The 18,740-nt window shown below is 45.0% G+C and overlaps 1 protein-coding gene across 2 annotated transcripts in view; it reads left to right on the top strand.

Moving 5' to 3' along the window:
* The window catches only part of LOC126336659 (neither inactivation nor afterpotential protein C), a 340,870-nt gene that overhangs the window by 85,823 nt on the left and 236,307 nt on the right, over positions 1 to 18,740 (top strand). For both annotated transcript variants that reach the window (XM_050000600.1, XM_050000597.1), the window contains exons 6-7: positions 4,525 to 4,676; positions 13,157 to 13,304. In XM_050000600.1, coding sequence (XP_049856557.1) covers positions 4,525 to 4,676; positions 13,157 to 13,304 — 300 coding nt within the window. The remainder of the gene's footprint in view (positions 1 to 4,524; positions 4,677 to 13,156; positions 13,305 to 18,740) is intronic.

Raw genomic sequence — 18,740 nt, 5'->3', positions numbered from 1 at the left:
CTTTTTTCTCTGGTCTGTACAAAACCTACCCATAAGATACCACACCAATGAGAAGGCTTCGTCAAGCATGGCCAATTATATCTTTAAAACAGCTGTTCAACCCCCCCCCCCCTCCCCCATCTAGCAATACTTTTATAAGTTGTAATATGACCTGCCTTCACGAGTGCAAAATTTTGAGAAAACTGTGTTCCACTCTCCCACTTCTGAGATATGCTTTTGCCTTGTCCCGTGGGCTGTTTTCCCGTGTGTGAAATGTTTAGCAAATGGCATCCTTAGCTCCAACTCACAGACAGTTTTTAGATCACCAAATGAGTTGCCTTCCCGCCTTGCGGGAAAGAGAAATCCTCACTTCAACCGGTGTGGTGCCCGACTGTCGGGTTTCTGCCCCACGAGCGGAGAAGAAAAAACTTTTAACAATAAACAGACACCGAGCTTCTCACGGAAAAGCAGAGACAAAGGCCTCTCGACTAGTCCTACTAGCTAAAACATCCTACCAAGCTATTCTTTGAGCAAAGAGGCCAGCTTGTAAAGCAATTTATTCTGCACTGGTCGCACAGGCGATGGAGTTCATTACTCTGGTCTTTTTAGCCAGAGTCATGGACCGCAGAGTGAGTGGTGTGTGTGTCACGGTTCGTAGAATCTTGACCGCACACATCTTGCCAGCGCTGGGGCAAACAATACGGTGCCTGTGAACTCCCACCTGCTTCTTAGGTAGCGATCTATTGCTCCAAGCTGCCTCCTTAGATCTCGCCTATTCTCCCCAGGGAGTTCTGAAAGCTTGTCTCTAGCGGCTCTTGCCCCCTCCTATCGTGTGTCCCATTCGAGATTCTGTTACATTCGTACAAGACAACAAATGCGAGACATGCAATAACTACACAGACAGACAGAAATTACGACATATGTTAGCGGCTCGATCTTTACAATCACTGATATCACCCACATTATCAGCATCATACATTCATCTATCGGTAGAACCATCATACGGATTACGATAAACTAAGTCCATAGCACTCATAGATAAGAAATTTCAGTTCACCACTTGACTGCGTGTTTCAGCACATTTTAGAAGAAAACGTACGATGAAGTTCACCACAGAAGTAGATGTAATAAAAGCCATGTCGCACATCAAAAACAGTAAATGCGGAACGCCTCATAACACTGCACACACCTTCTTTAATCATTCCCCGGTATATAAACAATTCACGAGCTCCCTCTGATGCACGGCACTAAATTAGTGGATCTTTAGGCTGTCAACTTGTTGACAATTACACTGTGGCGACAAATGTCATGTGATATGTCCTAATACCGTGTCGGGTCTCCTTTTTCCCGGCGTAGTCTAGCAACTCAACGTGGTGTGGACTCGTCAAGTCGTTGGAAATCACATGCAGAAACACTGAGTCATGCTGCCTCCATAACAGTCGATAACTGCTAAAGTGTCTCCGGGACAACATTTTGTGCCCTTCCCTACCTACGGATTATGTCCTATAAATGTACGATGTGATTCATGTAGAGCGATTGGGTGGCTAAATCATTCGCCCAAATTGTCCAGAATCTTCTTCAAGCCAGTCGCGAACAACTGTGGCCCGGTGACACAGCGCATTGTCACCCATAAACATTCCATTACCATTACCAGTTAACGATCGGTTCAGATCGACCAGAAGACTCCTTCCATTCCACGTTAACACAACCCACACCGTTATAGAGCCACGACCAGCTTGCATAGTGCCTTGTTGATAACTTGGGTTCATAGCTTCATTGGGTCAGTGCCGTATTCGAAACCTACCATCAACGGATAACAACCGAAATCGGGACTCACAAGACCAGGCCACGGTTTTCGTCTAGGTTCCAACCGATATGGTCACGAGCCCAGAAGAGGCGCTGCTGGCAATGTCGTGCTGTTAGAAAAGGCACTCCCGTCTGTCGTTTGCTGTCATAGCCCAATGAATCCCAATTTCGCTGACCTATCCTAGCGGATAATTCGTACGTCCCACGTTGATCTCTGAGGTTATCTCATGCAGTGTTGCTTGTCTGTTATCACTGACAACTCTTCGCAAATGCCGATGCTCTCGTTCGTTGAGTGAAGACCGTCTGCCACAGCGTTGTCCGTGGTGAGAGGCAATGCCTAAAATTCGCTATTTCGGCACGCTCTTGACGCTGTGCATCTCGCGATATTGAATTCCCAATGGATTGCCGGAATGGAATATCCCAGGCGCCTAACTCCAACTACTATTCCCTGTTCACAGTCTGTTAATTACCTTCGTGCGGCTGAATTCACGTCGGAAACTTTTTCACATGAATGACTTAGGTACAAATGACTGCTCCACCAATGCACCGCCCTCTTATCCCTCGTGAACGCGATACTAAAGCTATCTGTATATGTGTACGAGTAGAGGAAACCAGAGATAATAGCCAGCTACCGCACTCCTGCGGAATCGATAAATCAATGTCGTCGACAATCACGGCTCACACATCTGCAGTACTGGTACACACTGAAATTCCCTTGCCACGCCGATGGAGGGGCCAATACAAGTTGTTTTAGCTCTTCTAACCGAGCGTTATGGTACTATGGAGGGAACTTCAATGTTACAGGACTGCTGAACTTGTTTCTACAAACAAACAGATAAACAAATAATAAATCACGTAACTTGTTTTTTTCGAGCTGATAATTAAAAGGGAAAGCAGAAAGGTGGAAGGAGTATATAGAGGGTCTATACAAGGGCGATGTTCTTGAGGACAATATTATGGAAATGAAAGAGGGGGTAGATGAAGATGAAATGGGAGATATGATACTGCGTGAAGAGTTTGACAGAGCACTGAAAGACCTAAGTCGAAACAAGGCCCCGGGAGTAGACAACATTCCATTAGAACTACTGATAGCCTTGGGAGATCCAGCCCTGACAAAATTCTATCATCCAGTGAGCAAGATGTGCGAGACAGGCGAAATACCCTCAGACTTCAAAAAGAATACAATTCCAATACCAAAGAAAGAAGGTGTTGACAGATGGGAAAATTACCGAACTATCAGTTTAATAAGCCACGGCTATAAATACTAACATGAATTCCTTAGAGACGAATGGAAAAACTGGTAGAAGCCGAACTCGGGGAAGATCAGTTTGGATTCCCTACGACGTATCTTAGAAGATAGATTAAGGAAACGCAAAGCTACGTTTCTAGCGTTGGTAGACTTAGAGAAAGCTTTTGACAATGTTAGCTGGAATACTCTCTTCCAAATTCTGAAGGTGGCAGGGGTAAAATACAGGGAGCGGAAGGCTATTTACAATTTGTACAGAAACCAGATGGCAGTTATAAGAGTCGAGGGGCATGAAACGGAAGCGGTGGTTGGGAAGGGAGTGAGACAGGGTTGTAGCCTATTTCCGATGTTATTCAATCTGTATATTGAGCAAGCAGTAAAGGAAACAAAAGAAAAATTCGGAGTAAGTATTAAAACCCATGTAGAAGAAATAAAAACTTAGAGGTTCACCGATGACATTGCAATTCTGTCAGAGACAGCAAAGGACCTGGAAGAGCAGCTGAACCGAATGGACAGTGTCTTGAAAGGGGGCTATAAGATGAACATCAACAAAAGCAAAAAGAGGATATTGGAATGTAGTCGAATTAAGTCGGGTGATGCTGAGGGAATTAGATTAGGAAATTACACGCTTAAAGTAGTAAATGTGTTTTGCTATTTGGGCATAGCTCATGATGGTCGAAGTAGAGAGGATATGAAATGTAGACTGGAATGGCAAGGAAAGCGTTTCTGAAGAAGAGAAATTTGTTAACATTGAGTATAGATTTAAGTGTCAGGAAGTCGTTTCTGAAAGTATTTGTATGGAGTGTAGCCAAGTACGGAAGTGAAACGTGGGCGATAAATAGTTTAGACAAGAAGAGAATAGAAGCTTTCGAAAGTTGGTGCTACAGAAAAATGTAGAAGATTAGATGGGTAGATCACATAACTAATGAGGAGGTATTGAATAGAATTGGAGAGAAGAGAAATTTGTGGCACAACTTGACTAGAAGAAGGGGTCGGTTGGTAGGACATTTTCTGAAGCACCAAGGGATCACCAATATAGTACTGGAGGGCAGCGTGAAGGGTAAAAATCGTAGAGGGAGACCAAGAGGTGAATACACTAAACAGATTCAGAAGAATGTAGGTTGCAGTAGGTAATGGGAGATGAAGGAGCTTGCACAGGATAGAGTAGCATGGAGAGCTGCATCCAACCAGTCTCTGGGTGAAGACCACAACAACAACAATTAAAACCTTATGACTTCGCCTCGTATTGGTGATTAAAACACTCTTTGTTTCATAAATTACAAAGCATGCATTTTCATCCTCATTGACAAGACGATGCCTTTCACTGAAACTAGGTAAACTAAGCTTCAAAGGAACCATAACTGAATTTGTCTTGGGCGATTTAGGGAAACCTTGGAAAACCTAAATATAGATGGCAGGTTGGGGGACCTGAACCGCCGCCGAACAGAATGCCAGTGCTGCGTGCTGACCACGACTGCTGTGTCTGTGTGCAGGGAGCTGGAGTCTCCGACGGGCCGCAGGAGCTCCTGCCTGGGCTCGCCGTGCTGGATGGCGCCGGAGCTGATCAGCAGCTTCTCGGGGGTCGCCGCGTCGGAGGCCGGCGAGGAGGGCGGCTACGACAACCGGGTCGACGTCTGGGCCATCGGTGAGTCTCTGGCCGCTCTGCAGCTGCAGAAAACTCTCACAGCTCAAAATCAGAGCACTACGTGTGTCTCTAACAACACACGCTTCCTTCGCATGTCCACATAACTGTCTACTCCGCACCCAACGAGAATAGACTTCATTCTGTTCCCAAACACTAACAGTGGATGGTTCTTCTCTCTTTGTACATGTTTGCTTCGCCAGTTAGTTAGTTACATCTTCAGTGATTCATATTTGCGATATTTTGCTGCATGTCCTATGTATTATGGGGCATCCGTCAGGTCTGTGAGTGTGTGTGTTGTAAAGGATGAGCCAGACAGAAGGAGATTTTACTTTATTATGAGAGCTTTCAAACGGTAACTTCATTTTTCCATTACGGCCAAACCACGGCCGGCAGTGTTAGCTGGCAGTAAATTCTTTCGTCCCACGGTCTAGTAACAGGAAGTCGGCACCGAGGACGGGCGCCTTGATCACGCGCCTCCGTCATGTGATTACGAGGTAACGCCGCCCCAGGCGTCGCTTAGCAGGCATCGCTCTGGAAAGTTCCACTGCCGTGGCCGTGGGTTTCTCGGTCCCGACCATTCAGGGCGGAGGAAGCCGCGTGGTGCGTCGAATATACCCGCCGCCCGTCGCCGGGCCCGCTCTCTTGTACTCTTGTCTTCTGGCTCTCTTTGACGCGCGCCCTGTAGCAGTGAACATCTCCCGCTTCTCCCGGTGCTTCTCCCGCTTCTCCCGGTGCTTAGTTTTCGCAGCAAACAAGCCGCTCGGACTGGTCCGATTGGCAGACACCAACTTTCGTTACCTTCGAGAACTATGTTTCGCCAAACTCTACACTCTGGCTCACCCTCACCTCTCTAGGCCTACGTGACCTCTTTTAAGATGCTTTCGCCAATAAATGGCCTTTGTCTAAATATTATCCTATTCATTCCATAATGCCCACCGCCTGCCCAACCGCCCGTCCTGTACAGTATGTTGGTATTTGTGGTGTCCCTTCTAAGGGCAGTCTCTAGTTTTTCGGCAGATATTTGTACTTTCGTTTTCGCAATGTTTAGATGGACTCAACCAAAACAAATACAGCTCATCACGTCTTTCATGTTACGGCCACTGTCAACGGAAACCGTCGGTTTGTTTCCCTTCACAAACAAAATGATTTTTAAAGTTGAATTTTACTTTCCCATTCAATAGAGCGATCCCAAAGAAGGCTAGCGTGGTTTACGTTTTAGTGACACTAACAGTAACAGTAAAACAGGAAGAATTACCTGTATTCCAACACCGACATAATCACCATAGCTACCGCCATGCAGCAGCGCTGCTCTGTTTCTACATCTACATCTACACCATACTCCGCAAGCCACCTGACGGTGTGTGGCGGAGGGTATCTTGAGTACCTCTAACATTTCTCTCTTCTATTCCAGTCTCGTATTGTTCATGGAAATAAAGATTGTCGGTATGCCTCTGTGTGGGCTCAAACCTCTGTGATTTTATCCTCATGCTCTCTGCGGGAGATATACGTAGGAGGCAGCAATATACTGCTCCACTCCTCGGTGAAGGTATGTTCTCAAAACTTCAACAACAGCCCGTATCGAGCTACTGAGCGTCTCTCTTTCAGAGTCTTCCACTGGAGTTTATCTAACATTTCTGTAACGCTTTCGCGATTACTAAATGATCCTGTAACGAAGCGCGCTGCTCTCCGTTGGATCTTCTCTATCTCTTCTATCAACCCTATCTGGTACGGATCCCACACCGGTGAGCAGTATTCACGCAGTGGGCGAACAAGTGTACTGTAATCTACTTCCTTTGTTTTCGGATTGCATTTGCTGAGGATTATTCCAATAAATCTCAGTCTGGCATCTGCTTTACCGACTATTAAATTTATATGGTTATTCCATTTTAAAGCACTCCTAACGCTTACTCCCGGATAATTTATGGAATTAACTACTTCCAGTTGCTGACCTGCTATATTGTAGCTAAATGATAAAGAATCTTTCTTTCTATGTATTCGCAGAACATTACACTTGCCTAGATAGAGATTCAATTGCCATTCCCTGCACCATGCGTCAATTCGTAGCAGATCCTCCTGCATTTCAGTAAATTTTTTCATTGTTACAACCTCTCGATATACTACAGTATCATCCGCAAAAAGCCTCAGTGAACTTCCGATGTTATCCACTCTGCTGGAGTAGTGGTTATTCTTCCTGTTTTACTGCCCATATTAATATGTATTGCTAAAACGGTTATCAACTAATTTGGGACCACTCAGTCTGTGATGCTGAACAGTGCCTCCATCTTCATCTCAGGGTTGTTTTCCACGTTATTTTTTACTATGTAATACTCCCAGGGATGCTGGACGAAACTTTTATCCATCTTTGAAAATTTTCTCTTATAAATTTCTATTCCCGTGCGCACGTAAAATTCCACTTTAAACATAATATTCTTTGTAAAATGAATCAACCGTCAGCACTTAGCGTTGCATAACAGGCATGACGTGCAGCGTTTTGGGCTGACTCCAGGTACACATTGTAACGACTAAATTGCAGTTATACACACTTCAAAAAAATGTTTTGCATCACCTGGGTTACGGAACCTGTACAGAAAATTGGAATAGAGACCAACATAAACATCGTTTTCGCACTTTTTATTTATCACGAAAACCATACATTGCATGTTATACCACCACACGGAGAGAACTTCAGAAATGGTGGTCGAGATTGCTGCACGCACCGGCACCTCTAATACCCAGCAGCGCGTCCTCTTGCACTGATGCATGCTTGTATTCGTCGTGGCATACCATCCAAAAGTTCATCAAGGCACTGTTGGTCCAGATTGTCCCACTACACAACGGCGATTCGGCGTAGATAATTCAGAGTGGTTGGTGGGTCACGTCGTCCATAAACAGCCCTTTTCAATCTATCCCAGGCATGTTTGATAAGGTTCATGTCTGGAGAACATGCTGGCCACTCTAGTCGATCGATGTCGTTATCCTGAAGGAAGTCATTCACAAGATGTGCACGATGGGGCGCGAATTGCCGTCCATGAAGACGAATGCCTTGCTAATATGCTCCCGATATAGTTGCACTGTCGGTCGGAGGATGGCATTCACGTATCGTACAGCCGTTACGGTGCCTTCCATGACCGCCAGAGGCTCACGTCGGCCCCATATAATGTCAGCCCAAAACAGCAGGGAACCTCCACCTTGCTACATCGCTGGACAGTGTGTCTAAGGCGTTCAGCCTCACCGGGTTCCCTCCAAATACGTCTCTGACGATTGTCAGGTTGAAGGCATATGCGACACTCATCGGTGAAGAGAACGTGATGCCGATACTGAGCGATACATTCGGCATGTTGTTGGGTCCATCTATACCTCGCTGCATGATGTCGTGGTTGCAAAGATGGTTCTTGCCATGGACGTCTGGAGAGAAGTTCTGCTGCATGCAGACTATTGCTCACAGCCTGAGTCGTAACAAGACGTCCAATGACTGCACGAAAAGCATCATTCAACATGGTAGCATTGCTGTCAGGGTGCCTCCGAGCCATAATCCGTAGGTAGCGGTCATCCACTGCAGTAGTAGCACTTCGCGGCCTGATCGAGGCATGTCATCGACAGTTCCTGTGTCTCTGTATCTCCCTCATGTCCGAACATCACTTTGGTTCACTCCAAGACTCCTGGACACTTCCCTTCTTGAGAACCCTTCCTGGCAAAAAGCAACAATGTGGACTCGATCGAACAGCAGTATTGACCGTCTAGGCATAGTTGAACTACAGACAACACGAGCCGTGTACCTTCTTCCTGGTGGAAAAACTGGAACTGATCGGCTGCCGGACACCCTCCGTCTAATAGGCGCTGCTCATGCATCGTTGTTTACTTGTTTGGATGGGGTTTAATGACATATCTGAACAGTCAAAGAGACTGTGTCTGTGATACAATATCCACAGTCAACGTCTATCTCCAGGAGTTCTGGGAACCGGGGTGATGGAAAACGTTTTCTGATGTGTGTATGTGCGTGGTGTAGACTCCATTGTCGGCAATGCAGGCGCTGGCTCTGGCATCCAGTTAATCGTACATTTGCCGAATACTGTCCTGGAGTACGCTATACCGCACCTGCTCGACCTGCTGGCTTAGTTTTATAAGAGTTATCGGTTGACGAGCCGCACGAGTCACTTCTCGTACCATCATATCCCACACGTGTCCGATTGGATACAAGACCAGAGGCCAGGGAAGTTGTCCACGTCTTGGAGGGAACGTGAGTTTTCCGGGCAGTGTGTGTGTGCGAACATTATCCTGTTGGAACGACTCATCACCTTGCTGTTCCAAGAACAGCAGAAGAACGCGTCTAAAAACAGTAGGCATGTACCGTGCACTTGTGAGGGTCCCTCCAGAAACACCAAAGGCTTATCGCACCCGAGACCATAAAGCCTGGGATGGCTCCAGCGTGTCTTGGACGAATGCACTCTACGAAACAGAGTTCACCAGGTGTGTATCTTACGCGCAAACGGCCATCACTTGCTTGCAAACAGAATCTCCTTTCTTCACTGAAGACCACGACATGCCATTCCATCTTCCAAGTGATCATCTGACGGCACCAATCGAGCCATGCACGATGATGCCCTAACGTGAGTGGAAGAGGGTGTGCGTGCCTGTAATCCCACCATTAATAACAGATTCTCAACAATTCGCGCCAACAGGTCTGGGCTGACAAGCACTCTTATCTGTGCTGTGGTAGCTGTAAGATCTGCCACTGTTGCCCACACAATATGACGATCCTGGGGGGCGTCTGTGCTGCGTGGGAGTCAAGAACCTCGTCTATGAGTATGAGAAGGTTCACGTGCCCATTGATACCATCATAGTTGCGCAAATGACGCAGTAAGTGAAACTTGTACGGCATTTCTCCAAAAGGACCATACCACCATTCGGAATGCCACAATTTGACCCCTTTCAAACATGTTCTCTTGGCTTTTGGAAGCACAGGTGGATCATTGTGGCATGATATCCTTCTTGCTCCGCACATTTGCACCACACTGAGCCTTCCAGATGCGAGAATTCCATATTAAAGAATAGACAATGATGGCTCTCTGGTAGCTACCTGTTGACGGACGAAGCTGAAACCAGTATCAGTACATCTACTATCCCTCAGATTGCATATGGCGTCATCGGATCAAAATCGAAGTCGTCATTCCCAGGTGCACTATTTTTTCCTGTAGTATATATAATGAAGGATGCAGACGTTAGCCTCAATAGAATGACCCCCGAGATATAACTAGATTAAAGGACAGAATATTATTTGTTGGAACTATAGAACATGGTGCCTTAACCGCAACTTCTTCCCCTGTCTCCAGATCTTCCTGTCTCACTGTCAGCGATAGAATCTGGAAATTGAAGCTAAGGCAGGTGTTTCAGGCATAAAATGTACATATAACAAGTGACAGGGGAAGTCCACTAACAAATAACAGGCAAAAAGTCAATTCATTATAATATACACATATTGTACTATTAAATACAATAAAAGCAAGGCAGCATTTAGAGAATGAAAGACCACAAATTCACAATGACAGTTTTTTCCGTAGCATCGCCTGTTATTTGTTTACGTCCTTCTCTCTGTCCCTTATTCTAAATTTTGTGGGCGAAAGCATGTCTTAGGTTCAATTCCCAACTTTACTTCAGCCAAGACACAGGAAGACCTTTAGGTACTCTATCATTTATGTGGAGATAGGGGGAAGAAGTTGTAGTTATGGCAGAACGTCCTATTGTTACCACAAATAATACTCTACCATTTAACCTGGTTATATCTTGGGCGTCCCTTGTAAGTGTCACAGGGCGCATATTATCTCGTGTTTCTGAATGTACAGGGTGGCGCACGAAATATGTTACCAATTGTTTCTTTCACAATTTACGACATACATTAGATATCACGCTGGGATCTCTACAGCAGTACCAGCAGAGCTTGGAAAAACAAATGAGTTACGAAATGACGTGTAATTCACGATACTGCCGCTAGGAGACTAGCAACCAGCAATGGCTGACAATGGAAGACTAACTATCGGCAATTGTGTTACTTTTTCATGAAACGAAAAGCCTTGTTGTGACTCAGAGGCATTTTCGACAACAGTTTAACACACGATGGGACCCTTTCAAGAAGACCATCCACAGGTTGTACGATAAATTTGTACAGAAAGGAACAGTATTGGAAGCGAAGCGTCCTCGGCCTGAGCCTGTTTGATCGCTGGAGAATACTGAAGCGGTACGAATTGCAGTACAAAGAAGTCCCGGGAAATCGTGTAGAAAGGCAGCAGTGCAACTGGGAATATCCAGACGCTCCATTCAACGCATTCTTAAAAGTGACCTCCATATGTACCCTCACTGAAGCACACTAGCAGCAGAGACTACTGTTTGTTCAGTGGGCGGAGGATAGGGAAGAAGCCCTCAACAACGTTTGGTTTTCAGACGAGGCGCATTTTCATTTAGACGGTGTGGTTAACAAACAACATGTACGCCTTTGGTCCACTGAAAACCAACAAGTGCTTCATGAAGACACATTATGCTCCAAGGATTACAGCGTGGGCAGCAATTTCCAGTCATGGACTTATTGGACCAATTTTCTTTGAAGAAACTGTGAACAACGAGCGTTATTTGAGCATGCTTCGCAATAGTTTCATTCCACAGCTTCTTGCTACTGCCTAGCCCTTCAACACGCAGTGGTTCATGCAGGATGGACCAAGGCCACATACTACAAACACTGTGTTGGAGTTTTTACACGAGCATTTCGACATGTGGATCATTTAACTCAGGTTTCCAGGTCGCTTCAATGACGGACATAGTCCAGACCTCAATCCATGTGACTTTTTTCTTTGGGGGTACCTAAAGCAAAAAAATTCCCGAAACGTCCAAGTGATTTAATGGAGTTCAGAAGACTTATTATTCAAGCTCGCAGTGAAATTACGGAAGACATGTGCCGTAGGATAATCACTAATTCAGTGTTCGCTTGAAGGTAGTTAGGAAACGAAATGGTGGACATATTAAGCAAGTGCTCCATTGTAGTATATGTTCCTTTCAGATTGTATTGACAATACAGTTTATATTCAAAGACAAAATGGTAACACATTTAGTGCGCCACCCTGTATTTGCTATTTCGTCTATGCAACGTGTGGCTGGAGTCAGTCTAAAATAATGGGCGTCACGTCTTTCATGTGACACACAGTATTGACGGTTGCTCCCCCGTTACAAAGAAAAGTATGTTTAGGTAGAATTTTACGTGTCCACGGGAATAAGAATTTATAAGATAAAATTTCGAGAGATCAAGAAAAGGGTCATCCAGCACCTAGGGAATTTTACGAAACAAAAAACGTTGGAAAAAGTCCTGAGAGGGAATTATTGTGTAGTGTGCATTGCATATCGAACCGGGGGCATAGAGAAGACGGAGAGGCTTCGTCCCGCCGTAGCCCTCAATGATCCGTAACCCCACAACAGGACACAGCAGTCCACCCACCACACCGCCGCCCCACACTGAACCCAGGGTTATTGTGCAGTTCGGCTCCCAGTGGACCTCACCAGGAACGTCTCATACCAGACGAGTGTAACCCCAAATGTTTGCGTGGTAGAGTAATTATGGTGTACGCTTACTTGGAGACAGTGTTTGCGCAGCACTCGCCGACATAGTGTAACTGAGTTGGAATAAGGGGAACCAGCCCGCAGAAGCCGAGGCAGATGGAAAACCGCCTTAAAAACCATCCACAGACAGGCCGGCACACCGGACCTCGGTACAAATCCGCGGATTCGTGCCAGGGATCGGCACGCCTTCCCTTTCGGGGAGGAAGGCATTGTTCACGAAGACAGAAAACTATATTTGAATGCAAGGGACGACATGTACGACAACTCTTATCCAAGTAGCGTCGCCGTATGGTGAGCAGTCGGCTCGTAGAGTGGATTATATGCACGCGCTATTTCAACAATTGCGGTAGTCGCGTGTATCCTCTCGCGACGCCACCATATCTGTACCGACATGACTCCAACCAAATCCGACTCCAAGGTGGTGCATACTACTAGCTAAGTTGGTGGCACACTTCCGTGCTAATGTTTACTAGCGATCTAATGCCAAACGGCACCGACGAGGGCTTGCCACAGAATGGTACTAGAGAGCGAGTTTCCATTAGTTTTCCTGCATTGGTGGTGTGTCTGCACCAGTAAAAGGGTAGTTCCTACAGTTAATCGTACTAGAGTGGCTGCGCTGATCGCTCCTGCTCTTCTAATGATGGAAAGGGACCTGTATCCCCAAATAGTCCACCAATTTAATCACGCAGTCTACTTACTCCACTCTGTAAGGTCAATACATATAATTTCGTTATTTGTTATGCTTCTGTCGTAGCAGTCATAAAGGTTGTGTATTCTCAAGCAACATTTCGATGCTGTTTACGAGTTTCTACCGACTGCTAGATAACTTTTGCGTTATGCTTTCGACCGTTGACCTCCCTTAACGCATTCTATGTCCACAGGCATCACGGCCATCGAGTTGGGCGACGGAAAGCCGCCCTTCCAGGACATGCACCCCACGCGCACGCTCTTCCAGATCTTGCGCAACCCCCCGCCGATGCTCTACAGGCCTGCCAACTGGTCCAAGCTCTACAACGACTTCATCACCGAGTAAGTTCCCTCAAGTGGCGCAAGTAGCGGTACATAAACTAGAAACGCTTCGTGAACGGATCTTCCTTTCTAAAACACGCTGCCACTGCCGTACTGTGAGCTACAGTGTAAAATTTCTAGAAACGAGGGTGAGAGATAGCAAATGATTTTATTTTGTCTTTTCTCAATAAATCTCATTCTCTCGAAGTCGCATGTATAAACGCATTGTAGCGGTACACTATGCGTTCTGTTGGCGGCGATGGTTCATTCTAATTTTTACAACGAAAAATAAAAGCTACCTTACTGACATTATCAAAAATGATTTTCATTTATATAGTTCGGTTAGTCAAAGGTTCCATAAATCTGATGTCAATACTTAATGTTCGAAGTCAAATTAGTTGCTGTTTACTTTCATCAAATACAAAACCAAACAGGAAACCAAATCATGGTACAACAAACATCAAATCACATCCAGATTTCTCACAAGCATTCCTTCCATGTTCCAAATAGTATCTTCCTGCTTCTTATACTTTTCTGTCGATAGTCCAATCTCCCTATCGACCTCTCGATAGTAACAAGCCAATCCCTTTTAATTCCGTTGTTGCCCTGCAACGAGAGAAACGGGAGTCACCTGCGCTTAATCTACGAATAGAAGAAAATATTTGTAACTCTTCAGGCTTTCCCGGCGATCTAATGACATCTTGGGTTGCAGCGCCAGAAGAATATACGAAAAACCGCCACAAATTGCAATAAAACGTCGAAGCATGGGCTCTATGAGGTGCTGGAATCGTTCTGGAGAGATTGACCTGCGCATCATACAGGGCTACTCACAATTGCTCGACGCTACAGCGCCTAGGAAACTGGTATAGTCATGCGTATTCAAGTACAGAAATTTGTATGCAGCCATATTACGGCATTGTGGTCGGCAACGCCTGCATAACACAACAAGTGTCTGGCGCAGTTGTTAGATCAGTTACTAGAGCCGCAATGGCAGGTTATCAAGATTCAAGTGAGTTTGGAAGTGGTGTTATTGTCACCGCACGAGCGATGGAACACAGCATCTCCGAGGTAGCGATTAAGTGGGGATTTCCTCGCGCGACCATTTCGCAAGGTTTTGCGTTTTTGGTTAATTCAGAATAATAAATGCCTCTTACCTGTATCAATAGCGCAAATTCTTTTTGCTATAACCGTAGAGACTTGACTTTGAAATCACCAAATTGGAAACTTAATTCTCTTATGAAGAAGTGCTACGAACTTCATTTCGGGTGTGAGGTTGGCGACAAGGACACGTACTAGGCCCCCACATGTGGTGTTTCTCAGGTATCACACTCGTGACAAGAATGTTAGTAACATCAACTCACAGTCCTTTGCTGTTACCAGTATTTGGAGCGAACCAATGACACACACAACGAGCTGTTGTCTTTATATGACAGAAATAAGTAGTATAGTCTTAAAAACCAAGATAACTGTGCAATATCCTAATTTTCCACCTGCTATTAAGCTTGTGTGCCACAGCGAAGAACTGACGAATCGGAGCCTCCTGAGAAACTGACAGTGATTGAAGATGAGCACAGAGGCGAACACATAGGAGACAGCACAGGAGATATGTAAACCGATCCAACATTTCAAGCCCATTGTGCATCAAATGAGCCACACTTTTTATATCTCAACGATCTAGTTCGTGATTTAAATTTGTCGAAGCAACAGGCTGAGCTTTTAACTCCAGCGATTAAAAGGACAGAATTTTCTTCTACGCGATAGGAAAGCGTGTGTCCGCTGTGAATACCGCGTAGTTTTTACGAATATTGGTCCAACGAAAAAGGGCTCTGAGCACTATGGGACTTAACATCTATGGTCATCAGTCAGCTAGAACTTAGAACTACTTAAACCTAACTAACCTAAGGACATCACACAACACCCAGTCATCACAAGGCAGAGAAAATGTCCAACGAAAGCGACATAGTTTTTCGTAATGATAGCCCTCATGAAGACACTTGGTCATGATTGAAGTGTAAACGTGTGGCGCTTCTTCATACATTTCACCAAAGTTACTCTGAAGGCAATACTTATCCACAAAGAGAACAAATGGCCTTCTTCCCTGCCTGATCACCTATTTGAAACGACACATATAACTTTAAACTACTACTTATGATTATCGATTATGAGAAATACAGACGGCGTGTGTGTGGAGCTTTCAAGGTAGCTGCAACTCACTGCGCCATGCCATTCGGCTTCACCAAGCACTGCTTCTTTCTATGCGAGTGGGATAATAGACACAGAAAAGAACACTGTTACGGAAAAAATGCCTATTCAGAATGAACTACGGCTTTAACTAAAAATATGGTGAACACTCCTCTTGTTGACCCCAAAAAATGTGTATCTACCTCCGCTGCACATTAAACTGGATCTTGTCAAAATCATTGTGAAAGCCATGACTGAATTTCACATGAATTCATGTACTTGAGAAAGAAGTTGCTAAGGATCGGTGAAACAAAAATTAAGGAAGGGATGTTTACAGAACCGAAAATTAGAAATTAATGTCTGCTTCCTTGATTTTTTAAGTAGTGTTCATAGGGTGCTGTTGCTATTCTACACAACTGACTGCAAGAGCTTTTTAGGAAACCGGTGGACTGAGAATTACTGCAATACTGCACAAGAAATATTGATGGTTCAAATGGTTCAAATGGCTCTAAGCACTATGGGACTTAACATCTGAAGTCATCAGTCCCCTAGACTTAGAACTACTTAAACCTAACTGGCCTAAGGACATCACACACGTCCATGCCCGACGCACGATTCGAACCTGCGACTGTAGCAGCCGCGTGGTTCCGGACTGAAGCGCCTAGAACCGCTCGTCCACAGCGGCCGGGCAAATATTGAGATCATACCACCTTAAGAGATGTAACCTTTCATCTCAACTATATTTCTTGAATGTTCGTTTTGACTTATTCACGGATAACCTTGGGACTTCACTTAAGTGACGAATGGGAGAAGGGTTACAGCGGAACATTTTTCAAGTGGAAAAAGCGTCAAGGAAAGTGGAGTACCACAATGTTGTTCTACTACTGCTAGTCCTTAAGAAGCGACTTTCCTGAGGTAAAGTATCGTAGGAAATGGGAAATGAAATATTTTAGGTACTGTTATTCATTTTTCGTTACTCTTCTCTTATTCATTTATCTGATCCCTTCATGTGTTGACGCATTTCTTACTGTTTTCATTTGGAAGTCTTACCAGTTGTGTCCTTTCCTTCAGTGGCTCTGTTGTCTGTGGTTAATCACTATTTTTGTCCAACTACCTCTTTCTTTGTCTGTCTGTTGATCTTTTCCCTACTGGTCGATAGTTCATTAATGTCTTAGGCGTTTTATGTTCATTCATTCTTATGACATGATTCCTCCATTTATTTCTATACTCCTTGGCCTCTTCATTCAGTCGCCGCACGGGATAGCCGTGCGGTCTAGGGCGCCTTTCCACAATTGGCACGGCTAACCCCGTTGGAGGTTCGAGTCCTCCCTCGGGTATGGGTGTGTGTGTTGTCCTTAGCCTAAGTTAGTTTACGTTAGATTAAGTAGTGTGTAAGCCTAGGAACCGTTGACCTTAGCAGTTTGCTCCCATAGGAACTTACCACAAATTTCCAAATTTCTTCATTCATTTCTAGATCATGTCTGACTGTTGTACTCCTTATCTCATCAGATAGTCTATAACCTGTTCTTCTTTTTAAAAAACCTCACTTCCGCAGCTTTTATTCTTCGTTCATTTCCACCTGTTATTGCCCGAATCTCATTGCTATACAGATGGAAATGCCATTATTTTGATGAAGTTATTAAGGGTTTCTCTTTTCACCTTTTCATATTGTTTTGTACAAGATCCCATTAATACAATTCAATCTTTTACTTTGTTCTGTATATCTTTTGCTTATGTGAAATATGTGCTGTCTACCGAGAAAATTCATTCAGTCTCTATTTTCTGGCTGTTTATTACAGTTTTGTTTGGGACTGGGTCTTGACCATTAAAGACTATGACTTTTGTTTCTTTGGGTCGAGTTTGTTAAGTTATAGCTCACGGGAGCAATCATTAATCTATAAATGGATTTTTAGAGGGTATTCCCGCTGCCGTCTACAAGACCTTCGTCATCAGCAGAGTTCTGTCATTGGCAAGTGTTATGGCTGTAAAACTATTTCTTTAGCCATTATCTCAACATATCAAATAAACCTAAATTTATTGTTACTTCAACGTTCTCTTTTCCTGCAATGGTTAGCTTGGAGTCTTGATGCATTTGTTGGATTATTCTCAGCAAGTGCTGTGATGCGCCTCTCCTATCTAATATCTCTGCCTAAAATCTCCAGCCCCACTGCCACAAGATTTCAAGTGGCCAATAGACTGTTAAGTCACACTAATGTGAACACCTGTGAAAAGCCTCAATAACGACGCGGACCGCTGCTAGACGTGCAGGAAGACAGCCAATGAGGTCATGTAATGTACTGACAGGGGTGTGGAGTCATGCCGACTCCAGTTCTGTGGCCAGCTGCACTAGGTTTCGCACTTGAGGATCCATGCTGCGAACGTCCGATTGACGTGGTCTCACAGATTGTCGACCGCGTATAAATCTGGGGAATCTAGTGGCCAGGGAATAATGGTAAACTCATCCTGGTGCTCTTAGAACAATGCGGCCACACTGTGAACTGTGTGACACGTTGCATTATCCTGCTAGTAGATGCTATCATGAAGAGGAGATCAGGCTGCATGTAGGGGTGCATATGGTCCCCAAGGATATACACATACTTGTGTTGATCCTTCGTGCCTCCCAGATCACCCATGGTATGCCAAGAAAACATTCCCTAGACCACGACTCCGGCCTGGGCCCTTCCGACAATTGTTGCAGGATGTTTGCTGTCAGACGTTTCACGCCGTATACGCCATTGATCATCTGGCCACTTGTCACTGAGTGGACGTCCACTTAAAGTAATGGCCTGAATAGCAGTTAGTATGGGCGTCTGCTAAAGAGGCCCATACACAGCAACGTTCGCTGAACGGTCGTTGAGGACTGCTGTTGATAGCTCGTTGATTCATCTGGGCGGTCAGTTACTCAACAATTGCAAGCTTATTCGCCCGCATACGTCTCCGCAGCCGCCGTTCACCTCTGTCTTCTATGACCAGTGGTGCACTACAATGGTCTCGGAGCCCATTTTGGATAAAACCATTTTGTCTTGCTTGATATACTCGTGCTTTAACCACGGTGGCACGCGAACAGTTTCCAATCATAGCCGTTTCGGAAATGGTTCCACACTTGAAATCCAATGATCATGCCCTTTTGGACGTCAGATAAATCGCTTCGTTTCCGCATTACGATAACGTCTGCACTGCTAGTGCTGCCACCCTGCCATCTGTGAGCGGTTATTGCACGTTGACATCGAACATAGGCAGTGCTCACATTAATGGCCGGCAGCTGTGGTCGAGCAG

The sequence above is a fragment of the Schistocerca gregaria genome, chromosome 2 (assembly GCF_023897955.1).
Source record: "Schistocerca gregaria isolate iqSchGreg1 chromosome 2, iqSchGreg1.2, whole genome shotgun sequence".
Taxonomy (NCBI): domain Eukaryota; kingdom Metazoa; phylum Arthropoda; class Insecta; order Orthoptera; family Acrididae; genus Schistocerca; species Schistocerca gregaria.
The sequence above is the reverse complement of the archived record's forward strand: the minus strand, read 5'-3'. Positions and strand labels throughout refer to the sequence as shown.